We start from the raw sequence: 26,834 nt of genomic DNA, 5'->3' as shown, positions 1-26,834 counted from the left end.
TAAAAAGAAGCACGGATCAGGTAAAAAAGAGCAGGAGACAGAGAGAAGAGGAGCCCGGACTGTGAGTCTGTGAACAGAGAGAAAGAGGGAGAGGAGCGGGAGAGAAAGAGAAAGAGAGGAGGAGCGGGAGACCGAGAGAAGAGGAGCGCGGACTGGTGAGTCTGTGAACAGAGAGAAAGAGCGGGAGAAAAGGAGCGGGAGTGAAAAGAGCGGGAGAAAAGGAGCGGGAGTGAAAAGAGCGGGAGAAAAGGAGCGGGAGTGAAAAGAGCGGGAGAAAAGGAGCAGGAGCCGTGATCAGAGTTGCCCAGTGAGAGTGAGCCTGAGCGGTGTAAGCTGAGTGGAGTTGCCGGTCCCTTTGCTTCGCTCTCAGAACCTTCCAGACTGCGATATTTCAACGCACTCAATGTTTTGCCAGACCCAGACCGTCCTGCGCCGAGTTTTTAGCTCATCTTTTAGCTCCGATACCGTGAGTAAACTTGACAGTGTGAGTGAGTGGGTCCAACACATTTGTTAGAAACTAAGAGATGTTTTCCTCTATAGTTCTCTCACTGTGCCTTTGTACAGGACGAGGGAAAGGGGATAAAGCTAAGGGGACGAGGCTAAAGAGAAGGGACATTTTATTCTTGGTGTATGTCCTTTGAGAGAAAATGTAGCCTATTTTGAAAATAGTGTACAGTCACGCAAATGTCTCAATGTAATACTTGGCACAAATGGAAGCTAAGGGGAAGGGGCATTTTAGTATTGGTATAAAAAGGTAAAAGTTTTTGAGAAAAAACATCTAATTTGAAAATAGTGTACAATCGCACAAATAGAAGCTAAGGGGAAGAAGGTAAGATAAAGACGCTCAGGGGACGAAGCTAATGGGAAGGGACATTTTATTATTGGTGTAAAAAGGTAAATTGCAATTCAATCTTAAAGGAGCATTGCTCAAGTTACAGAGTTGTGCAAGTTTTTGTGCTAATTTGTCACACCTGGCATGAAGTGGAACTGCAACTTGGATTTTCAGCCTTCATTAGAATTTACGGACATAATGTTTACAGAGGTAAGAAAATGTAATTACATGCATGCTATTTTGGACTAGACAAGCACCTTGTTGAGATTTTGTAATTGACAGAGAATGACAAAACTGTAAAATCTGTGAGTGAGCTAGTTGAAAATAAATTGCTCCGTGTTTGAGAGAAAATGTAGTCTATTTTGAAGACCGTGTACAACCATGCAAATATCTCAATGTAATAATTGTCACAAATAGAAGCTAAGGGGACGACGCTAAAGGGATAATGCTAAGGGGATGATGCTAAGCAGAATATACATTTTATTCTTGGTGTAAAATTGCAATTGAAACTTAAAGGAGCATTGCTGAAGTTACAGCATCGCTCAAGTTTTTGTGCCCTTTTGCCACACCTGGTGTGAAGTGGAACTGCAGCTGCAGTGTTGTGAACGCACACTTGAATAAGCACAAACCAAACAATTCTCAAAGATGAATTTTCGGCCTTCATTAGAATTTACCGACATGTTTACAGAGGTAAGTAAAAGTACTTACATGCATGCTATTTTGGACAAGACATGCAATTTGTTTTGGTTTTGTAATTGACAGTGATGACAAAACTGTAAACTCAGTAGTGAGCGATTTGAAAATAAATTGCCCCATGTTTGAGAGAAAACGTAGTATATTTTGAAAATGGTGTACAATCACGCACAAGTGGCACAAATAAAAGCTAAGGGAAAGAAGCTAAGATAAAAAAGACGCTAATGAGAAGGGACATTTTATTCTTGGTGTTAAAAGGTAAATTGCAATTGAAATTTAAAGCAGTGTTGTTCAAGTTACAGCATTGCGCAAGTTTTGTGCTAGTTTGCCACAGTGTATTCACTCTGCACACACTTGAATAAGCACAAACCAAACAACTCTTAAGATGAATTTTCAGCCTTCATTAGAATTTACTGACATAATGTTTACAGAGGTAAGTAAAACTACTTACATGCATGCTATTTTTAACTTGACAATTTGTTCAGGTTTCGATAGTATTAACAGAGAATGACAAAACTGTAAAATCTGTGAGTGAACAAGTTGAAAATAAATTGTCTATTTTGAAAATAGTGTACAATCATGCAAATGTCTCAATGTAATACTTGGCACAAATAGAAGCTAAGGGGAAGGTGCTAAGGGGAAGACACTAAAGGGATAATGCTAAGGGGATGACGCCAAGCAGAATGTACATTTTATTCTTGGTGTGAAATTGAAACTTAAAGGAGCATTGCTCAAGTTACAGCATTGCTCAAGTTTTTGTGCTAGTTTGCCACACCTGGTGTGAAGTGGAAACAACTCTCAAAGATGAATTTTCGGCCTTCATTAGAATTTACCAACATAATGTTTACAGAGGTAAGCAAATATACGTACATGCATGTTATTTTGAACAAGCACTTTGTTGTGATTTTGTAATTGACAGTGAATGACAAAACTAATCTCCGTGAGTGAGCTAGTTGAAAATAAATTGCCCCATGTTTGAGAGAAAATGTAGCCTATTTTGAAAATATTATACAATCACGCAAATGTCACAACATAATACTTGGCACAAATAGAAGCTAAGGGGAAGACGCTAAAGGGATAAAGCTAAGGGGACAACACATAGCAGGATGGACATTTTATTCTTGGTGTAAAATTGCAATTGAAACTTAAAGAAGCATTGCTCAAGTTTTTGTGCCCTTTTGCAACACCTGGCGTGAAGTGGAACTGCAGCTGCAGTGTTGTGAATGCACACTTGAATGAGCAGGAACCAAACAACTATCAAAGATGAATTTTCGACCTTCATTAGAATTTACCAACATAATGTTTACAGAGGTAAGTAAAAGTACTTACATGCATGCTATTTTGAACTCGACAATTTGTTCAGGTTTTGATAGTATTAACAAAGAATGTCAAAACTGTAAAATCTGTGAGTGAGCTAGTTGAAAATAAATTGTCTATTTTGAAAATAGTGTACAATCATGCAAATGTCTCAATGTAATACTTGGCACAAATAGAAGCTAAGGGTAAGGCGCTAAGGGGAAGGTGCTAAGGGGACGATGCTAAGGAAACGATGCTAAGGGGAAGGTGCTAAGGGGACGACGCTAAGGGGAAGATGTTAAGGGGAAGACGCTAAAGAGATAATGCTAAGGGGATGACGCTAAGCAGAATGTACATTTTATTCTTGGTGTAAAATTGCAATTGAAACTTAAAGGAGCATTGCTGAAGTTACAGCATTGCTGAAGTTTTTGTGCTAGTTTGCCACACCTGGCGTGAAGTGGAAACAACTCTCAAAGATGAATTTTCGGCCTTCATTAGAATTTACCAACATAATGTTTACAGAGGTAAGCAAATATACGTACATGCATGTTATTTTGAACAAGCACTTTGTTGTGATTTTGTAATTGACAGTGAATGACAAAACTAATCTCCGTGAGTGAGCTAGTTGAAAATAAATTGCCCCATGTTTGAGAGAAAATGTAGCCTATTTTGAAAATATTATACAATCACGCAAATGTCACAACATAATACTTGGCACAAATAGAAGCTAAGGGGAAGACGCTAAAGGGATAAAGCTAAGGGGACAACACATAGCAGGATGGACATTTTATTCTTGGTGTAAAATTGCAATTGAAACTTAAAGGAGCATTGCTGAAGTTACAGCATTGCTGAAGTTTTTGTGCTAGTTTGCCACACCTGGCGTGAAGTGGAAACAACTCTCAAAGATGAATTTTTGGCCTTCATTAGAATTTACCGACATAATGTTTACAGAGGTAAGTAAAAGTACTTACATGCATGCTATTTTGAACTTGACAATTTGTTCAGGTTTCGATGGTATTATCAGAGAATGACAAAACTAAAATCTGTGAGTGAGCTAGTTGAAAATAAATTGGCTATTTTGAAAATACTGTACAATCATGCAAATGTCTCAATGTAATACTTGGCACAAATAGAAGCTAAGGGGAAGGTGCTAAGGGGATGACGCTAAGGGGAAGATGCTAAGGGAAAGGTGCTAAAGAGATAAAGCTAAGGGGATGATGCTAAGCAGAATATACATATTGTACTTACATGCATGTTATTTTGAACTCGACAAGCACTTTGTTGTGATTTTGTAATTGACAGTGAATGACAAAACTAATCTCCGTGAGTGAGCTAGTTGAAAATAAATGGCCCCATTTTTGAGAGAAAATGTTGCCTATTATGAAAATAGTGTACAATCACGCAAATGTCACAACGTAATACTTGGCACAAATAGAAGCTAAGAGGACAACGCTAAGGGGAAGACGCTAAAGGGATAAAGCTAAGGGGACAACACATAGCAGAATGGACATTTTATTCTTGGTGTAAAAAGATTTATTGCAATTGAAACTTAAAGGAGCATTGCTCAAGTTACAGCAGTGCTCGAGTTTTGGTGTTAGTTTGCCACACCTGGCGTGAAGTGGAACTGCAGCTGCAGTGTTGTGAACACACACTTGAATGAGCACGAACCAAACAATTCTCAAAGACGAATTTTCAGCCTTCATTAGAATTTACCAACATAATGTTTACAGAGGTAAGTAAAAGTACTTACATGCATGCTATTTTGAACTCGACAATTTGTTCAGGTTTTGATAGTATTAACAAAGAATGTCAAAACTGTAAAATCTGTGAGTGAGCTAGTTGAAAATAAATTGTCTATTTTGAAAATAGTGTACAATCATGCAAATGTCTCAATGTAATACTTGGCACAAATAGAAGCTAAGGGTAAGGTGCTAAGGGGACGATGCTAAGGGGAAGGTGCTAAGGGGACGACGCTAAGGGGAAGATGTTAAGGGGAAGACGCTAAAGAGATAATGCTAAGGGGATGACGCTAAGCAGAATGTACATTTTATTCTTGGTGTAAAATTGCAATTGAAACTTAAAGGAGCATTGCTGAAGTTACAGCATTGCTGAAGTTTTTGTGCTAGTTTGCCACACCTGGCGTGAAGTGGAAACAACTCTCAAAGATGAATTTTTGGCCTTCATTAGAATTTACCGACATAATGTTTACAGAGGTAAGTAAAAGTACTTACATGCATGCTATTTTGAACTTGACAATTTTTTCAGGTTTTTAATGGTATTATCAGAGAATGACAAAACTAAAATCTGTGAGTGAGCTAGTTGAAAATAAATTGGCTATTTTGAAAATACTGTACAATCATGCAAATGTCTCAATGTAATACTTGGCACAAATAGAAGCTAAGGGGAAGGTGCTAAGGGGATGACGCTAAGGGGAAGATGCTAAGGGAAAGGTGCTAAAGAGATAAAGCTAAGGGGATGATGCTAAGCAGAATATACATATTGTACTTACATGCATGTTATTTTGAACTCGACAAGCACTTTGTTGTGATTTTGTAATTGACAGTGAATGACAAAACTAATCTCCGTGAGTGAGCTAGTTGAAAATAAATGGCCCCATTTTTGAGAGAAAATGTTGCCTATTTTGAAAATAGTGTACAATCACGCAAATGTCACAACGTAATACTTGGCACAAATAGAAGCTAAGAGGACAACGCTAAGGGGAAGACGCTAAAGTGATAAAGCTAAGGGGACAACACATAGCAGAATGGACATTTTATTCTTGGTGTAAAAAGGATTTATTGCAATTGAAACTTAAAGGAGCATTGCTCAAGTTACAGCAGTGCTCGAGTTTTGGTGTTAGTTTGCCACACCTGGCGTGAAGTGGAACTGCAGCTGCAGTGTTGTGAACACACACTTGAATGAGCACGAACCAAACAAAAAGACGAATTTTCAGCCTTCATTAGAATTTACCAACATAATGTTTACCGAGGTAAGTAAAAGTACTTACATGCATGCTATTTTGGACAAGACGTGCAATTTGTTTAGGTTTTGTAATTGACAGTGATGACAAAACTGTAAACTCAGTAGTGAGCGATTTGAAAATAAATTGCCCCATGTTTGAGAGAAAACGTAGTATATTTTGAAAATAGCGTACAATCACGCACAAGTGGCACAAATAAAAGCTAAGGGAAAGAAGCTAAGATAAAAAAAGACGCTAATGAGAAGGGACATTTTATTCTTGGTGTTAAAAGGTAAATTGCAATTGAAATTTAAAGCAGCATTGTTCAAGTTACAGCATTGAGCAAGTTTTGTGCTAGTTTGCCACAGCGTATTCACTCTGCACACACTTGAATAAGCACAAACCAAACAACTCTTAAGATGAATTTTCAGCCTTCATTAGATTTTACTGACATAATGTTTACAGATGTAAGTAAAAGTACTTACATGCATGCTATTTTGAACTCGACAATTTGTTCAGGTTTTGATAGTATTAACAAAGAATGTCAAAACTGTAAAATCTGTGAGTGAGCTAGTTGAAAATAAATTGTCTATTTTGAAAATAGTGTACAATCATGCAAATGTCTCAATGTAATACTTGGCACAAATAGAAGCTAAGGGGAAGGTGCTAAGGGGACGACGCTGAGGGGAAGACAGTAAAGGGATAAAGCTAAGGGGATGACGCTAAGTAGAATGTACTTTTTATTCTTGGTGTAAAATTGAAATTGAAACTTAAAGGAGCATTGCTCAAGTTACAGCATTGCTCAAGTTTTTGTGCTAGTTTGCCACACCTGGTGTGAAGTGGAAACAACTCTCAAAGATGAATTTTTGGCCTTCATCAGAATTAACAGGCATAATGTTTAATTCAATTCATTTTATTTTTGTAATGCCCAAAATCACAAGAACAGTTGTCTTGAAGGGCGTTCATGTTTTGGTTGATGGGGGAAACCGTAGTACCCGGAGGAAATCCAGACACGGGGAGAAACATGCAAAACTCCACACAGAAAGGCCTGGGTGACCCGGGGATCAAACCAAACCTTCTTGCTGTGAGGCATGAGTGTTGCCACTCAGCCACCGTGCTGCTTGCACACAAAAACAAACAGGAAAAATCAGACAAAACAAGAAAAATCGGCCAGGGGAGGAGGAGGGAGGGGGCGGAGGAGGGCCAGGCGAGGAGAAGGAGAGCTGGGTTTACAGAGTTAAGCAAATGTACTTACATACATGCTATTTTCAACTTGACATGCAATTTGTTTGACAGTGAATGACAAAACTGTAAACTCGGAGTAGTGAGCAAGTTGTAAATAAATTGCCCCATGTATGATAGAAAATTGCCCTGTGTTTGAGAGAAAATGTAGTCTATTTTGAAAATAGTGTACAATCACGCAAATGTGTCAATGTAATACTTGGCACAAATAGAAGCTAAGGGGAAGGGGCATTTTAGTATTGGTATAAAAAGGTAAAAGTTTTTGAGAAAAAACATCTAATCTGAAAATAGTGTACAATCACGCACTCATGGCACAAATAGAAGCTAAGGGGAAGAAGGTAAGATAAAGACGCTCAGGGGACGAAGCTAATGGGAAGGGACATTTTATTATTGGTGTAAAAAGGTAAATTGCAATTCAATCTTAAAGGAGCATTGCTCAAGTTACAGAGTTGTGCAAGTTTTTGTGCTAATTTGTCACACCTGGCATGAAGTGGAACTGCAACTTGGATTTTCAGCCTTCATTAGAATTTATGGACATAATGTTTACAGAGTTAAGAAAATGTAATTACATGCATGCTATTTTGGACTAGACAAGCACCTTGTTGAGATTTTGTAATTGACAGAGAATGACAAAACTGTAAAATCTGTGAGTGAGCTAGTTGAAAATAAATTGCTCCATGTTTGAGAGAAAATGTAGTCTATTTTGAAGACCGTGTACAATCATGCAAATATCTCAATGTAATAATTGTCACAAATAGAAGCTAAGGGGACGACGCTAAAGGGATGAAGCTAAGGGGATGACGCTAAGCAGAATGTACATTTTATTCTTGGTGTAAAATTGCAATTGAAACTTAAAGGAGCATTGCTCAAGTTACAGCATTGCTCAAGTTTTTGTGCCCTTTTGCCACACCTGGCGTGAAGTGGAACTGCAGCTGCAGTGTTGTGAACACACACTTGAATGAGCAGGAACCAAACAATTCTCAAAGACAAATGTTCAGCCTTCATTAGAATTTACTGACATAATGTTTACAGAGGTAAGTAAATGTACTTACATGCATTCTATTTTGAACTCGACAATTTGTTCAGGTTTTGATAGTATTAACAAAGAATGACAAAACTGTAAAATCTGTGAGTGAGCTAGTTGAAAATAAATTGCCCCGTGTTTGAGAGAAAACGTAGCGTATTTTGAAAATGGTGTACAATCATGCAAATGTCACAACATAATACTTGGCACAAATAAAAATGCATTATCTCTGAGGCTCTGCTCTGTTAGCAACTAATATTACTTTAGGGAAAACAGAGAATGAAATACAATTGTGTAGTTTACTGTAAACCTTAAACATTCAATGGTTTCATGTATTTGCCTATTATACTGCTTATAACATGTATCTGCAACTTACATCACATAATCCCCTTCCTCTTTTTTTAGTCCCGTCTACTGTATTAGTAAAACACTATATTATTTTTTGCACTCAACCATACATAGGCAGTCTTGCAGTGTCATCTGTTCCTGAAATTCCAGAACATGTTTCAGTCATCTTATGTATTTTTACTCCTGTACAAACAGTAATAACAGTGATTCACTTGAAGTTACTGTACATATTGGTTCAATAATAATTTAGAATTTAAATTAATTTGTCTTTTGAATAATAAAATGTCCTCAAAATGTTGACCAAAACAAAGCATTTATCACAACATTAAAATGTCTGTGTAGCGCTGATCTGGTTCCTGTAGCGTTGAGGGTAGTAAGTTTGGTACCGGACAAAGGTAAACAGGTGAGCCTTTTTAACACATCCCTTCTCCTTTTGTAGGCTAAGCTGCTGCTGTATTTGTGTTTTTGGAATTTTTTACTTTACCATAATTTTCTTAAACCCTGTTTTGGTTTTACATATCATGTCTTGTCTACTTATGTTTTGAATTTTGAACATTTAGCTTTACTACATTTCCTGTTTTTACATTTTGCTTTTTTTGTCTCACCACAGTTTTTGCTTTGCTTTAGTTTGGTATATTTACTTGTTTTCTCATTTTAACTTGTTTGAATTATTATTATTATTTTTTGCCTTGTCTTTGATTTGGTTAAAGGTCTAAATGTTTTGAATTTATAACTTTAACATTAATCCCATTTTTACTGTGAAGGACTTTGTGGCTCTGTGTGTGTGAAAAGCACTTTATAAATATAGTTTACTTACTCAGCAGCTGTAGTTCGCACCAACTGGGTCCATGCATAAACCATTTTTTGTTTTGTTTCAGTGACACCATGCGCCTCCTGGTGGTTGGTGGGCACATTGGTTAGATTCCCCCATCTATGCATGTGATTTACTGGTTCACAAGTTTAGTTTTGCACATTTCCTTTGCTTTGCTGTCTTCTGTGCCCACTGTGTTGAGTATAAGGCAGCCCTCCTGAGCACTTCTCTTGAGTCGTCTGCTCACTGTCAGTGGCTCCAGCTAGCTCTTTTTGTTTTGATTTTACCTCTTGTTATTGTTTTTATCAGTATAAGCTTATAAACAAATTGACCTAAATTTTAGCTTTACATCATAATTCTTAATTTTTAAATGTGTTGCACAATTTCTAAATGTATAGCTTGTGTTTGCCCAGTTCATTTTTATACCAGCAGTCCTTTACATCTTCAGTTTTCTTGTATTTTCAATAAATGTTCATTTTTTTGGCCCCCCAACTACCCTTGCTATATCCCACATCCCAGCTGTATACCACACACAGAATTACATTAAACGTGTATCCCCATGAAGACAGGCAGCATTCTCACTGTAAGAATGCATGTTACTCTATTGTTTTGTTTTTTCCTTTTTGTTTTTTGATGTAAAACGACTTGAATTGTTACAAGATTGATAAGTTTACTGTCTTGTGGAAGATTCAAGGCAATGCAACACCATCTTTAAAGTTACATAGCCACTTTAATTTGCTGATACAGGACTAATGTGAGGTGTAAAGGCCGAGGAGCAAAGAGGAAATTCACTCAAGAGTGAACCACATCTTCCTGAGTAAAGTTCATGGCTTCACCACAGCCGTTTTAACACGTATGAGATCACACAGTCCACTCACACACAGACATTTAATATCACAGTAATGCTACAGCCAAACTACTGCTCACTCAAATATTAACAAAACTTTATACACTCAACTGCAGCTGTTATATCAAATGTTACTGTTAAAGTTGTATTTTCTGACACTGCAGATGATCAGGGTTTTTTTTTTCATTTTTTAGAAAGATCTTAAATAAATGGCACTTCTCTGTCACTATAAAGTATCAATATTATCAACATGCACTACACTGTCAAATGATTTTGTGAACAAACAATGATAATTCTAAATAATTGTGATTTTTATTTTATTTCTAGATCATCACATTGAATCCTTTGTGATTTTTACTCTTGTAGAGTAGTCTCACACATGTGGGCACATTTAATCTGATGTATTGATGATCACTGCTGAACGTCTGAAAACAACTAAAGTCATGTTAGATTATATCGCCCTTTGTACTTGTTTCCTTGTTTATGTGTTTCCTTGTTTATGTGTTTCCTTGGTTATGTGTTTTCTAATTTTGTGTGTGGTGTGAAAAGGAAGGAAACACATTGACACAGTCCAGTTAAACATCATGAAGTGCATAAACGGAGCCTTTATCAAAAGTGTGTTTAGTTGTGTGTTTAGTTTGAGCCTGTTCAGACTCTGAGGATGGGAGCCTCTCTGCTCTGGACACTGCGGTCCATCTGTGAGTACTACACTTTGGGTCAGAGTTTAGACCTGGGTCACTACATTAATGTAGATTAATGTGTGCATTAATGTCATCTAGATTCATGTACACAGTAATACACGTGTTTTTATTTATTTATTTGACAGGGACAAGTATGTACATTAGATGTGTAACATACTACAACATTTATAGCCAAGACTGATTTGCAGTGTCCGTCCCTAGAAGAGTTTTAACAAAAACAAACACACAGGGTTCACTTTATAATTTAACAATGTACAAAGACAAATGCAGGTTAGGTTTGTCAGTGATGACATGTCTAACTCCTCTTTAACGTGTTTAAACTCTAGTCATTCCCAGTGACTCTGAGGTTACTGAAGGCATCTGGAACTCTACTGTGCAAACATTTATACATCAGTTTTAAATGACAAAATCTAATACACTTTTCAAACCCAACAAAGTGTAATCTCTGCAGTGGCAATGGTTTGTTCTAATAGGTTATTTCGTCTAATATTTTGATGGCCTTGTTGTAAATCATTCTTAGTGGCTTCATTGTCGATGCTGTTTCCTGTGACCAGCAGCTGAAACAAATAACTGACCTGGGAAAAATATCACTGCATTAAAACATTTGCATCATGGGATGGCAAACAGTCTCTGATCATTTTGAAGCTGTGCAAGTTAGATTTTGTTCTTAGAACCTTTTTAACATGACTTTCAAATAATACATGTGAGTCCAGGATAAGGCCCAGATATTTGTCCTTTCACTTTTTTGACATCTTGTCCACTTGTCAGATGCAGATCCTCAACAGGACGTGCTCTAGAAGAGAAGCAAACTGACACTGTTTTACTGACATTAAGATTAAGTCCAGAGTTTTGAAACCAGACTGCTACAGTTTCTAGATGGTGTTGAAGCAGTAATGGCTTCCATAGATTTGCCACACACATACACAACTGCACCGTCTGCATATATTGACATAAAGTGTGGAAAGGAGTGGTATGAGGACATCATGGTGTAGATCAAAGACTCAAATAAAACTATTAGACAATTTATCGATGTAACAAAATAACTATTAAGTTTTTGAGCTGTTTACTTTTATTTCCAATATTTTTCTCCAGTTTTAAGTTCTTGGGACTGTGTTCTACTTTTGATTTTTTTTTTTTTTTTTTTTTTAAAGTTTTTTATCGTTTCCCACATTATAGGTACATTTCCTCTGGCCTCTGTAATTGTCAAAAAAAAAAAAAAAAAAGGTCTTGTTGCTTCACAAGTTTTTTTAACAGGTTTTCTAATCTAAGGGATTTGTGTTTTCTTTATTTTTATATTTGCTCACAGTCTCTTCAATTATCCTCATGATGTGCCGATAACTTCTATCAACTTCATTGTCTTCCATTATGTTGCTCCAATTTGTTTTAAGTCACTGTCTAACTTGGAAATGTCACTTTTTACTTTTAGATTTGGGGCTTTTATAATGTCCTTTAGGTTAGTTTTCTCACTATTAAAGTTAAATTATGATCCAGTCAAAATCTAGTCAGAAAATTACATGACATCAATTATTATTTCAAATAATTATTTATTAAGTCTCAGTCTTAATAGATTTTGTATTTCTTGTCTAATAATAATAATCTGTGAGAAATCAAACTTTGTCATCAACAATCTATATTACAATCTCCCAATATTATGAACTCTGATTTATGTGGCATTATATGTTTTTATTCCAGTGTTTTGTGTCGCCGTCTGCAAACAGACAACAGGTAATAAACTCTATTTAATGTGGACTTGGTGACTATGCTCTATAGTTCTTGAAGTGATTCATTTCATGCTTATGATGATTTCAAATTAAACTTTAAATGTAGTGGGCTGGTTGGTTCATAAAAACTATTCCATGGGGAATGTTGTAATGTGTATATATCTTTTTAAATCCTTTTAGTCTTTGAAGATGCATTGTGATTAAATACTTCATTAGTGTACATCTCATCTAGAGTCTAGACAAACTGTTGTTCAAATTATTAATTAGAACAAACCAGCTATCGTTTTATCGTCCCAAAAATAACCTTGTTCTTGTTCTAACAATATGCTAATAAAAGATAACCAACTGAAGCTTTTGTTTTAAATGTACCGTATTTTCCGCACTATAAGGCGCATCGGAATATAAGGCGCACCTTCAATGAATGGCCTATTTTAAAACAAATTTCATATATAGGGCGCACCGCATTATAAGGCGCATAGAATATAAACTACTGTAGTAGCTGGAGTTGTGTTACGCATCCACGAGATGGAGCTGCGCTAAAGGGAATGTCAACAAAACAGTCAGATAAGTCAGTCAAACTCACAAAACAAGTTAATGCATCACAATATAGTAACTCTCGAAATAGTGCAACGTAATAACAATAACTCAACGTTGTTCAAACGTTAATGTCCATATTCACAATATCTCCAGCCTTGTTTAGTTGTAAACACGTGAAAGAAACATGTAAAGCCTCACTTTTTCAGTTCATTCCTCATTCACGAATCCCTCGATTTCTTCCTCTTCAGTGTCTGAGTTGAACAGTTGGTCGAGCTCATTCAAAGTGCTCGATTCTGTCTTGTCAAAATCGCCATTATCCGTGTTGCTGCTGTTGTCTTAACAGTTCAGTGACAATTCCTGCCTTCGTGAAACTCGGACCACAGTTGAGACTGATATATCAGCCCAGGCATCCGCGATCCATTGGCAGATTGTGGCGTATATCGCACGGCGCTGTCTCCCCGTTATCCCTTTAACGTCGGATCCTATCGTCGCCGTTAGACTCGCGGTTGCAGACTTTCCAGCAGCGTAACTCCGCGCCCGGTCGTGCTCTCATGTAAATTCAAACGGCATCTCAAAGCGGAGACACGGGGCTATCTAAATATTTTACCGTCATTACGGTAATCTGCCTCTGTTGTCCCTCAAAGGTGGGAAAATCTCCGCAGCCCCGCGCTCTCATTCGTCAGTCATTTATTCGACGCGTAAAAGACAAAATACGGATGGATGTGTAAAATAGAAGTAGTTGTGTGGAAAAAATGCAGCAAATGCTGATACTTCGTTTAACATGATTTTTATGGCTAAAAAAGAATAAAAGTCTAGGTCTAGGTGAGCTATACTGGCCCACAGTGTGCTCAGTCCTTAAAGGGTTATTACCGCTATTACTTCAGTGACGGCTCCTGACTACGGGTGTCATAATTGACCAATATTGATCCATATATAAGGCGCATCGGATTATAAGGCGCACTGTGGGTTTTTGAGAAAATTAAAGGCTTTTAGGTGCGCCTTATAGTGCGGAAAATACGGTAATGTACAGTACATCTGTGTCTAGAGTTATGTACCATCATAAAATATTGATCTTTTTCCATGTGTCTGTTCATGCTGGGACTCTCTTTTGTTCAGTTACAGGTGACAGGGCGACTCTAGATGTCACTCAACAGTCTGTGTATCTGAGGGAAACAGTGGATCTGAAGTGCAGAGGTCATGGAGAAAAAGTACTGAAGTTTTACAAAGATGGGAAACTCGTACAAAAGGACTCACAACATGTGCTGTACTATTATTCAGGCATTTCATATCTGAACATTTATTCAGTGTCACAATCAGATGGGGGTTTGTATTCGTGTGGGGCCAGTGAGGAAACACAATCCCCTGAGAAAGAACTGAAAGTGACAGGTAGGCTGAGCACATGATCCTCCCTGAATAAAACACACATCAGACGTTTTATGTATTTATTCCTGTTTGTTCACAGAAAGTACCCGCAGAGTTGAACTGACTGTGTCAAACACAGAAATACCAGTAGGGGGCAGTGTGACACTGAGCTGTGATGTAGAGGAGTGGAATGAAACACTCCAGTGGGTCAGACGAGAAACCGACCCTAGATTTGGTTGGAAAGATCTTTTAAATGTTGAACAAACTCTGAGTGTCTCTCATGGAGTGTACTTGTGCGGAGGGTGGAACAATCATATCACCACAGAACAAAGTAATGACGTCACTGTTGTGAACACTGGTGAGTACAGAATATAAAGAACACATTACCTTTATGCATCTCTCTCCTTCAGTTTGACATTTACATGTTTTATTATCATCTTTCTGTCACAAACTGAACAAGTTTAATATGTTTTTTCTCTGAATCTTCTAGTCCCCACTGTGAGTCCGGGTCAGTTGGATGTATTTGTGGGAGAGAGTCTGAGTCTGATCTGTGAGGTGGAGGGAGCAGACACAGAGTGGACCTATCACTGGAGCAGGAACAGACTGAACCCACCTCCAACAACCAGAGAATACAGAGTGTCCAGAGTGACTGAGTCTGACACAGGAGCCTACAGCTGCAGAGCCCAGAGAGGCCCACACCTCACCACTGTGTGGAGCAGCACCACCACTGTCACTGTACTCAGTGAGTCTGTGTTCTGTTTACACTGTGACTTTACAAAGGAGCAGGTGAATGAAGATGTCGCTAAAGGAGCATCCAGCATTGCACCATTTGTGTTTTTGTCTGTTGATCCAGTGTCAGTTTAAATGCACTTTACACTATTGGTGTTTTAATGTTGAATGTGGGTGGGGGGACCACAGACGTCAGGCCTCAGGCCTGTCGTCTTTGAGTCCAGTGATCTGAGCTTCTTGGGGACAGGAACAATGATGGATGAGTTGAAACAGGGACATGACTCCAGGGAGGAGTTAAAGATGTCTGTGAAGACGGGAGTGAGCTCATCTGCACAGTGTCTCAGGGTGGAGAGGAGACACCATCACGGCCAGGGGCTTTGCAGGGTTCAGCCTCCACAACAGCCTGTTTACACCCTGCTCCTGGACAGAGTCGCCAAGTCAGATTATTTTTCTTTTGGGTTGTGTTTTTGGAGCTCTTTGCACTTTCACATCATAAAAGTGGTGATTTTTTAGCTTTTTCCTTTTAGATATTGTCAATAATGATATAAAATATGTTGTTAAAGTTATGGCATTTGTCAAAAAGAATAAGTGATTTAAAAGTGTTTTCTCACTATCGCCCCCTGTTGCACAGATGCCAGTATGAACCTGCAGACTCCAGTCCAGGCTGTGTATCGGGGAGACTCAGTGACTCTGGTCTGTTCTGGTCCTGCTCAGAGACAGTTACTCTTCTTCAAAAATGGATCACCTGTTCAACATCAGCCTCAGCACAAATCTACAACAACAGTCCAACTGAAGATCACAGTGTCAGAATCAGACGAGGGTCAGTACTCCTGTGGGATCAATGAGGAAGTACAGTCACACCCCTGGAGACTCACAGTAACACGTCAGTATTTAACACAACTGAACCACATTTACCCTGGTCTGCACAGTTAATATTCTATTATGGATTTATGTCTGAACATTTTACCTTCTCTTTTCCTTCTTTGCAGAAACACAACGCACTGTCACTGTGAGACCATGGCCCTCAGTTATTCCAGTAGGGGGCAGTGTGACTCTGAGCTGTGACATAGAGGGGTTTACAGGGGGATACAGATGGTTCAGACGTAGTTATTCTCAAACTGACACATTACCTGAGACCTCACAGAGAGTCCGTGTCTCCAGAGGAGGAGAGTACAGCTGCAGAGGACAGGACCAGTTCATCCTCACACCTCAAAGTCCTGAAGTCACTGTCAGACAAACTGGTGAGTCCTGTTCTCTGGCCCTGTGGTCAGCATCAGAGTCTCCTTCTGTATTTGAAGTATTTCTATTTTACACAGTGTCTCTGACGCCAAACTGGTCTAAGTTATTTGTGGGAGAGAGTCTGAGTCTGATCTGTGAGGTGGAGGGAGCAGACACAGAGTGGACCTATCACTGGAGCAGGAACAGACTGAACCCACCTCCAACAACCAGAGAATACAGAGTGTCCAGAGTGACTGAGTCTGACACAGGAGCCTACAGCTGCAGAGCCCAGAGAGGCCCACACCTCACCACTGTGTGGAGCAGAACTACTGTAACTATACTCAGTATGTGCACTTTTACTGTACAAACTGTGGGTTTGTCCTCCATGTTTTTAAAGTCCCATATTACGCAAATTTATCTCGACTTGTGAAATTTAAGCCATGTTATAATGTTCTTCCCCCTCAAAAACAGACCTGAAGTTGTGTTTTGTTTCATTCACACATGTTTGAGTCACACTTTATTATTATTATTAGTCTGTTACATCTCCAAAAATGCTCTGTTCCACCTTGTGATGTTTTGAAGGTCTAATTTTCAAATCAACAGCTACATTTGACCTCTTATTTAGTTGAGATTGGAACTTTCAGGGCCGATATTATCCAAATGAAGGTGTGTGGATTTTAAAAACATGGTGGAGCTCTCCCTGTTTTACCACATGGTGACATCACAAGGTGGAGTGTTTTCAGTTAGAGAAAAGAACTCAGCCTAAATGTCCAGGGTTCATGTGTTCAGCATCTGTGAATGAAACAAAACACAACTCCAGTTCTGTTTATGATGAGGAAATAACATTAGAACATATAAATATACATAATATGAGCCTTTAATGTGTGAAGTTCATGTTTTGATGTAATTATGTTTTCTACAGACAAACCTCAGCTCACAGTGAGTGGAGCCTCAGAGGTGCCAACAGGGGGCAGTGTGGAGCTGCTCTGCTCTGTCTCTCCACCTTCCTCTGGGTGGAAATATGACTGGAGCAGAAATGAGCAGCTCTTTAAACAGTCTTCATCTGAGGCACAGGTCTCAGTGTCAGAGGGAGGGGAGTACCAGTGCAGAGCCAGCAGAGGGCGCCCTCCCTACTTCACTGAGCACAGCCTGAAGTTCAGACTCAGAGCCACTGGTCAGTTTGACTCTTAACACGTGTCTTATACTTCCATGTGTATGTGCTGTACATGTTCTTTTATGTGGTGATCTGTGTGTCCAGTCCCCAGCCCCTCTGTCTCTGTGGACCCCCCCTGGTCTCAGCTGTTCTCTGGAGAGCAGCTCTCTCTCACCTGTAACGCTCACGGAGCAGACGCTGAGTGGACGTTTGAATGGAGGAGATCTGGACAGAGCCTGAAGCACAAACAAAGAGAAATGACCATAAGAAGAGCAGCAGTGAAGGACAGAGGGCCCTACAGCTGCAGAGGAGTCCTGCCACACACAGTCACTGAGTGGAGCCGCCCCCTCACACTAAATGTGTCTGACAGTAAGTTTATATTTAATATGACACAATGACATCGTCTGTGATGATCTAAATATAACATCCACTCCTCAGGAGCCCCCCGTCCTGTCCTGTCAGCGTCTGTGTCCTGGCTCAGTCCTGGGGCCTCTGTCTCTCTGAGCTGTGCTGTGACAGGGCCCTCTGCAGGATGGAGCTTTCACTGGTACAGGGCTGTTCCTCAGTGATGGATTCAAAATATATATTCAAGTTATATGATGTTATCTCACTGTTCATTTTAAAGGTACTGTAGGTACTGTACTGTAACTGTAGTTACTATAATCATTATATTAATTTCAACTATGTAAACTATGTAATCTGCACTAATGTTTGTTCTTGAGTCTTGCAGAAGTTATCTTTTGAAAGTTGCAGGATCCCACGGGAAGAAGGTCACTCTGAATGTGTGAAACAGAAACATCTTGGGAATGACCTTTGGAGATGCGAAAACAAAATGTATTTCTCTGTGAATCTTATCATATGTTTTTATTTTGTTATGTAAACTATGTCCCCCATCCCTTGAGAATGCATTTGTAACTAGGGTCCCTAACTAAATAAAAGGAGGAGAAAGACGGTGGAGACTTCAGAAAGGAGTGAGGTTGTAAACTGAAGGTTTTGCCTCCCCGCTCTTTCTCCTCAATATTGAGACAAAATAATCTCTCTTGTCTTCTCTTCTCTTTTGAACTGTAATATAGGTTAAAAAGGTGAACCTATCAACTTGGTCCTTCGAGCCGGATCCCAATATACTGGAGGACTCCAGCGGATGTCGGAGACCCAGGAGAGACTGTGGCCACAGCATATGAGACCTTTTCCAGGACTGGTCTCTTCGATATCTTTTGGAGTCTAAAGGTTGACGGGATACCGAGGGAGAGAGACGAGACGAGTGAGTAAGTCTTGCTTTAAAAAAACGGTATGACTGGGGGTCATGCGCGTAGAAAAAACCCTAATTATCCTAGGCTCCAATTAGGTACTAAAACCTACTAATACTAATAGTAGTAGTAGTACTAGGGACGGATACGGAGTCCCGTTACCGGGTAAAATAGTGATATTTTACTGGCTGGTACAAAACCGTGATAAGAGGGACGGATGCGGAGTCCCGTTACCGGGTAAAATAGTGATATTTTACTGGCTGGTACAAAACCGTGGAATAAAAAGCAAGGGTGTGTGTGAGAGAGAGACGTGTGAGTGGAGATTCTGAACCACTAGGTGACGAATCTCATACCAAAAAGGTTGGGAAATACGGTGTATTTCTGTGGATGCAGAGGCAAGATCTCTCCGCCTGCTGAGGCTAAAGTGAGAGATACCACACTAATCACTCGTACCAACCTGTTATTGTATTCCAGCGATAGAGACCTCCCTAGGAGTTAAAAGCTGGACTAAATTTGAGGAAATAAAAATGGGAAATAAAACTACAAAATTGACACCAAAAGTAAAAGACTAGAAAGCCGTGCACGCAAAATATCCTGAAAAATGTACACAGTTAGATTTGTGGGTAACAAAATATAAATTTGAAGGCGAGTTAAAATCTTCTAAAATAATGGAGCTCCAAAATAAAATCCAAAATAAAATCCAAAATAAAATCCAAAATAAAATACAGGAAAAATGCAAAAATAAAGAATATGATATGTGTAAACCATCTATCATTACTATACTATCTATACTATACTATACTATACTATCATTTGGAAAGATGGTTGGAATTGGCACAAGCCAGAGAAAAAGGCCAACCAGAGGCAAAACGTAAGCAACAAATTATGCTTAATACAAAGGAGGAAGATGATTTCACCACTGTAATCTGTAATAGCGGCTCAGCCAGAAACACCAGTACAGCAGGCTCAAGCCGAGATAGAGGGAGCAGTAGCGGGAGGGGAGCAGCAAGTGCCCCCTCCTCCGTATCACCCGTATCAAGAGGCAACAGAGCTATTACACCAGATGAAAACTACACAAACTAGAAGTGAGGCAAAAGCTAAAGGTGAAAAATACTGTCCCATGATGACAAACAACTCCTAGTTAGGTTGACAGCATTAAAAACAAGGATCCAAAATAGATTCACTAGGAGAGCAAATTATATGAAAATAAACAGAACTAAACAAAAAGAAGATGAAGCTGGTAATGAAAATTGTGCATACAGACAGCAATTAAAGAATGCTTTGCACGCTAATTCTACCACAAGAATTCGTAATTGGATTGACAAGCATTATATAAATTTTGCTACAGGGGCACTAGACCAATATGTAGATCATGCAATGCATGCAGATAAAGTGATAAAAAACCACAGGAAGGAAAAATACTAGTTGATTTACAAGCTGCATTAGGGTGCGGACGCACCTTACCAAAAGTTACTCTACTTTTTAGTTTAGTTCTACTTTAGTTTGTTTATTATTGTGTCTTGCATACAAAGAATGCCGAGCCCTTAAATTCCACAGCTTATAAGACACCATTAACAAAAATACAATAGTCCAGATGTGTGATACAACAAACAAAAACAAAAAGAAAACAAAACAAACAAAATCTACTAGTTAATGGGGTACAAATTTCTTTCTTGAGTGATACTGGTGTGTGCAAAACCACCATGAAAACTAAAGTCCCACATATGATACACAGTGGGGAGAGCAGCAAATGGGGAAGTTACACATGTTTCACTGACAAAACCTGTCATGATACAAGATCCAAAGGGAAAGACAATAAAACTAGCTGTATTGTATTTCCCTGACTGCCCGTTAAATTTGTTGGGTCGTGATGAAGTTCAGACCAACAACAACTTATATGTTATTCACCCAAATGACGAGGAAGAACTGTTTCCCTGAAATGCATTAGAACTTACACAAGAGGAAGAGGCCATATTAAGTGACATACCACAGTGTTTGTGGTCAAAAGGGCCATCTGATGTAGGTCTGATTAAAGGGGTAATACCGGTAACAATTAGACCCAAATCTGAATAATACAGACCTTGTGTGAAACAGTATAAATTAAAACCTGATGCTATAGAAAATGGCCATAAAGTGAGTAAAAATAAGCTTCAAAAATACAGTGAAATATTTAGGACATAGTTTAAGTGCTGGAGGCCGTACAATAATAGCAGGACGTAAAGAAGCTATACTTAAAGCACCAAAACCTCAAACAAAGAAACAAATGATGTCATTTCTAGGATTAACTAATTACTGTAGACAATGGATAGCTAATTATGCTGAAATCACCCATCCATTGAGTAAAATGATGTATGATGTGACAATAAATATGCATGACAAACTACAATGGACAGAGGAGAGTGAAAAAGCATTTACAGAAGTCATTTTATGACGTCAGTTTTAACACAAAAACATGGGGATAAGCTCAGAGCAGTGGCATTTTACTCCTCCAAATTAGACACTAGTGATACTTTTCCATACATTAGTACTACCAGAAGGAAAACCTATTTTACCAAAAAATCTTTTAAAATATGCAGCAATTTTGACACATGGTGTCTCACATGTATCAACAGTGGGGATGGTAAAGCATATAGGTCAAATATATCGGCAGGTAGGCAGGCAGAGCTCCTAACCTTAGCCAAAACCGAATCCAATCTACTGGTAACAATAAATAATATAAAGTGTTCAATATGGCAACTGGTGTATCTGATTTTGGAAACAATTGGCTAACAATGATAGAACAGGCATCAAAGTACTTTAATAAAGACTGTATTGCTTGTACGGGACCCAGACCGCTTTTGAGAATGGTACCAACACCTCCTGAATTAACAGTGCAATGTGTGGAGGATATCTTAACTAAAACAGCACCAGAGGCACTAACTAGGCCTGAAAAACAAAAACCAATATTTGAGGCCAAATTGCCAAAAGGAAATTACACCTGTATCCAACGCTCAAATTCGGTAACAAATGTTTTAGGTAATATTGATGGAAATCTATGTGAAAAAAATCTGACTACAAATAAAGCACTACCCAGTGGGAAAATACTTAGAGCAAATATGCCAAATGAATTTACTGGAGTATGCGCTCCAGTTAATCTGATAATACCTATAGAAGTAATGTCAATAGAACAAAAACAATTAACAGCATTGATTGAACAACAATCTACTGAAAACCATGCGATTGGAGTGCCCAGAGGGGTTCCTGATAAATATAAAGTAGCTAATCAAACTGCCACAGGATTTGAAAATATTCCTTTAATAGCCGCTATAATTCCAATCACTCCCAATAAAAAAACGTAGACAGAATCAACTACATCCACTACAAAAATTGGGAAACTACACACAGGAGGGGTTTGAAGCAGTGCACGAGCAATTAAGCGCCACCTCACTTATGCCGCATAGCTGTTGACATGCTCCTGGCAGAACGAGGAGTTTGTTCTGTTATTGGGGCCAGCTGTTGCGTGGTCATCCCTAACAATACCGCTGCAGACGGAAGCCTGACTAGAGCTATAGGCAGCCTGCGTGCGATGAATAGACGCTTAAAGGAGCAGTCTGGGTTGAGTACCCCCTTCTGGGATGACTGGCTAAGGGGGTTTGGGCGCTGCAGAGCACTGGTCTCATCGGTCCTAGTATCAATTGCTGTGTTTGTAGCTATTTTAACCTTGTGTGGATGCTGTTGTATTCCTTGTCTTCGTTCCCTGATCAATAGGTTAATAACCGCTGCCATCTCACCCGCACCTGAGGACAAAGGGGTGCAGATGTACCTATTGGAGGGCAGTGATGACGAGAACCCTGAAGGAGCACTTCCAAATCACAGTTCGATAAACAGGAGGGAATGATGGATTCAAAATATATATTCAAGTTATATGATGTTATCTCACTGTTCATTTTAAAGGTACTGTAGGTACTGTACTGTAACTGTAGTTACTATAATCATTATATTAATTTCAACTATGTAAACTATGTAATCTGCACTAATGTTTGTTCTTGAGTCTTGCAGAAGTTATCTTTTGAAAGTTGCAGGATCCCACGGGAAGAAGGTCACTCTGAATGTGTGAAACAGAAACATCTTGGGAATGACCTTTGGAGATGCGAAAACAAAATGTATTTCTCTGTGAATCTTATCATATGTTTTTATTTTGTTATGTAAACTATGTCCCCCATCCCTTGAGAATGCATTTGTAACTAGGGTCCCTAACTAAATAAAAGGAGGAGAAAGACGGTGGAGACTTCAGAAAGGAGTGAGGTTGTAAACTGAAGGTTTTGCCTCCCCGCTCTTTCTCCTCAATATTGAGACAAAATAATCTCTCTTGTCTTCTCTTCTCTTTTGAACTGTAATATAGGTTAAAAAGGTGAACCTATCACTCAGTCAGAGTCTTACACATATGAGCGGCTCCCGGGGGCCAGTGCCGGCTCTAAACAGGACTCCTTCATCCTCCAGGGCCTCAAACACTCAGCAGCGTTTGTGTGTCGAACAGAAAGAGGAAGTCCCGCCTTCTCCTCTGAACACAGTGACCCCGCCTTTGTCTGGTCTGGAGGTACGTCCCACATGTTCATGTCACTGACCTCTGACCCTGACTCACTAAAGCCTGACTCACTAAAGCCCGACTCACTAAAGTCTGACTCGCTAAAGTCTGACTCGCTAAAGCCCGACTCGCTAAAGCCCGACTCGCTAAAGCCCGACTCGCTAAAGCCCGACTCGCTAAAGCCCGACTCACTTTAGTCTGACTCACTAAAGCCTGACTCACTTTAGTCTGACTCACTAAAGCCTGACTCACTAAAGCCTGACTTACTACAGCCTGACTCACTAAAGCCTGACTCACTTTAGTCTGACTCACTAAAGCCCGACTCACTAAAGCCTGACTCACTCAAGCCTGTGTTCCTTAAGCCTGGGTCTTGTGCTCCTCAGATGCTGAGTCTCCAGTGTCTCTCTCGGTCAGTCCTGACAGAGCACAGCACTTCACTGATGATGTCATCACTCTGAGTTGTGGGTTCAACTCCACTGGAGCAGACAGCACAGTCTGGAGGAGGTTTTCTGATCACAGATTATCACAACAGTGTAATTGGACTAAATCTAAATGTGAGTTTAGTTTACGTGAGGAAACCAGTGCAGTGTTTTGGTGTGAGTCTGGATCAGGAGAAATGAGCAATGCCGTCAACATCTCAGTCCACAGTAAGTTTGATATAAAGTATAAGTTGTGTTTTAAAGTATTTTATGTATTTGACATGTTTAACTTCACAGGGGACATCATCCTTATGAGCCCAGTGAGTGCAGTGACTGAGGGACAGTCTGTGTCTCTCAGCTGTAAACTGAACACAGGGACTTTTACTTCAGTTCAATTTTATAAAAATGGAAAAATGATTCAAAATGGGACTGAACCAGAGCTCAACATCACTGCAGTGTCCAGGTCTGACCAAGGCTTTTATAAATGTGAGGGACAACGGAAACTACGGCCAACACCAAAGACTGTCATATCTCCAGAGAGTTGGATGTCGGTTAAAAGTCAGTGAAACTATTCTTTAAAGACACATATTTTGTCAAATTGACTTTTTTGATCTTTTAAATTGTTGTTGTCTTTTCAAATTTGTACCTGGAGCAGTGTAGTTGTATTTTACTTAGTTCATTAATCCATTAATCTATCATAGTCTCTGAGCCCTGAAAAATACTCAGTTCACATTTTGTCATTGTTACAACAGAGGTAAAAGTCCAGAGTCCTACAGTTTTTATTTCCATAAACCATTTCCAGACTCATTCTGTGCTCAAATTGTCTTCTTAATGAATGCATGGCTCTGTTAGCATAGCATTCATGTAGCGTAAGGATTCATTTGTTGACTGTCCCATTATTAATTCCCATTGTTAACAGCAGAGGGAGCTCCAACGTCTAAATGCCTCATTAGAAAGGAAGGAGTGATTTATAATTGTTTTCCAAATGAAGAGATTCTTTGAAGATAGAAAACGTGAATCATTCATCTCAAGTTGACAAATAGCTGATTTTAAAGGGAATCTATGGCACACAAGTGTATAATATGTCTTCTGTAGAATATAAGATACAAACATATACATTGACTATAACTGGTTGATTACAGCTGTTCCTGTGTCTATAAATGAGACATTTCCTGTGGTGTGGGCGCTTGGACCTGTGTGTGCAGTGGTTTTACTCATTCTGCTGCTGCTTCTGTGGCACCACATAAAAAATAAAGGTAAAAAGTCATTTCACAAACTGTTATTTTCATGGTCCACATCTGTACTGTTTAGTGTTATTAGAAAAACAATCTGTCAAAAGGTTTGAAATGTTTAAAACGAGAAAACAGACAAGCTGAAATGTCACTGACACATTTGTTCTATGTGATATTAAGTAAATGTCAAATGTGTTTTTGAGTTAATTTAAACACTTTTATCTGACTTGATGTAGTCTGAGTTGTAAAGTCTGTGTTTTTATCAGAATCATAATTTTGTATTTGTTTTTCAGGCCAAAGCTCGTCCAGGTCAGTCTTGTCCTTCGTACATCATAATTCAAGTGTAGAGTTTCTTTTTTATTAATTTATTTATTTTAACAATAGTGAGAATGAAACAGGGGCGGGACAAGACGACCAGCAGCAACTGTACTCATCTCTTCTCCATGGTCAGATGAAAATATTACACCACATTTTAAGATATTTTAAACTAAAGTCTAATCGTTGAATGTTTCCTGCATTTTAGGCGACGTTTGTGTGTATGAAACTATCAAAGACAAAAGAAACAGGGATGGTAAATGACTTTATTTCTGTCTTTATTTTTAGATTTAAATGTATGTAAATGTAATGTTTGTTTTACTTTAAGATGAACAGCTTGGGGACTACAGCAATTTACCGCTCAGGTGCATTTAACTTTACTGATTTTACATTTTAATGCAAGAACTTAAGACATTTTAAAGGTTTAAAATATATAAATAATAATTAATTCAAATACTTCACTTTTTCTCCAGGTCTGTCCAAACGACCTGAGCTGAGATGAAAGAGTTTTTCTGGACAACAACTAAAACACACAGTAAAAAACTTCATATGATACAAATGGACCACAGCCTTAAAGCTACACTGTGTAACTTTTCTGGTTGAGTTCTGTCTCTCGCTTGTTTCCGTGGAGATGTTATTACTTTGTTTGGATTGTTCTGATATCAAATGTGTCTATGTTGGATTATTCAGGTCCATGTTTATCTACCTTGAAAAAAAAAGATTCTTTGTGTCACTGGGGTCGCCTCTCCACAGATCTGACTTGTACATTATCTTGTTTAATGCCATATCATGTAACATTTCAATCTGCAAGTGTTTTTCAGTGATGTTTTTCCAGTCTCTGCCTTCACCAGACTGAACGTGACAAATGTTGAGATCTTTTAAAAACATGATGATTCATTTTTGTTTGTTTAGTCAAAGCTCCTTTTGTAATGGGATGATAAACCTGTATGGACCTAATGTACATATATTTATGTTATGTTGGATTATTTTAAGTTCAACAATTAGTTCATTTTTGTAATTATGTGCAGTATGACTTTTATGTAATTTGGCAGTGGCCTTTTTAAGGTTTGACTGTCGACTTCCCTGTTTTCTTTCAGTTCATCGTTATCTCTTTGTAAAATGCAGCTCAAAGTGTCAAATACTTGTTTTATATTAATGTGGAACTAACAACATAATGTTTTGTTTTATTTTTAAATTAAATAAAGATTGCAGACAGTAACAGCTCATTTTCTTACTTTTATTTAATTAGGACCATCCATCCATTTTCTTCCGCTTATCCGGGGCCGGGTCGCGGGGGCAGCAGTCTCAGCAGGGACTCCCAAACTTCCCTCACCCCGGACACGTTCTCCAGCTCCTCCGGTGGGACCCCAAGGCGTTCCCAGGCCAGAGAGACATAGTCCCTCCAGCGTGTCCTGGGTCTTCCCCGGGGCCTCCTTCCGGTGGGACATGCCCAGAACACCTCCCTAGGGAGGCGTCCAGGAGGCATCCTGAGCAGATGCCCGAGCCACCTCAGCTGGTTCCTCTCGACGTGTAGGAGCAGCGGCTCTACTCCGAGCTCCTCCCGTGTGACTGAGCTCCTCACCC

General features: G+C 39.0%; 1 protein-coding gene across 1 annotated transcript; it reads left to right on the top strand.

Moving 5' to 3' along the window:
* Positions 1 to 10,579: 10,579 nt before the first annotated feature.
* LOC117386123 (basement membrane-specific heparan sulfate proteoglycan core protein-like) lies at positions 10,580 to 25,948 on the top strand. The gene is made up of 21 exons (XM_033983432.2): positions 10,580 to 10,750; positions 12,446 to 12,478; positions 14,134 to 14,397; positions 14,474 to 14,731; positions 14,864 to 15,115; positions 15,734 to 15,985; positions 16,092 to 16,343; positions 16,419 to 16,664; positions 17,243 to 17,494; positions 17,579 to 17,842; positions 17,912 to 18,020; positions 22,468 to 22,574; positions 23,111 to 23,296; positions 23,668 to 23,931; positions 24,001 to 24,261; positions 24,846 to 24,959; positions 25,229 to 25,244; positions 25,320 to 25,381; positions 25,459 to 25,506; positions 25,579 to 25,609; positions 25,722 to 25,948. The coding sequence occupies exons 1-21, from the start codon at positions 10,714 to 10,716 to the stop codon at positions 25,750 to 25,752; spliced, it is 3,339 nt and encodes a 1,112-aa protein (XP_033839323.2). The 5' UTR covers positions 10,580 to 10,713; the 3' UTR covers positions 25,753 to 25,948.
* Positions 25,949 to 26,834: the final 886 nt, after the last annotated feature.

The sequence above is a fragment of the Periophthalmus magnuspinnatus genome, chromosome 18 (assembly GCF_009829125.3).
Source record: "Periophthalmus magnuspinnatus isolate fPerMag1 chromosome 18, fPerMag1.2.pri, whole genome shotgun sequence".
Classification (NCBI taxonomy): Eukaryota; Metazoa; Chordata; class Actinopteri; order Gobiiformes; family Gobiidae; genus Periophthalmus; species Periophthalmus magnuspinnatus.
The sequence above is the reverse complement of the archived record's forward strand: the minus strand, read 5'-3'. Positions and strand labels throughout refer to the sequence as shown.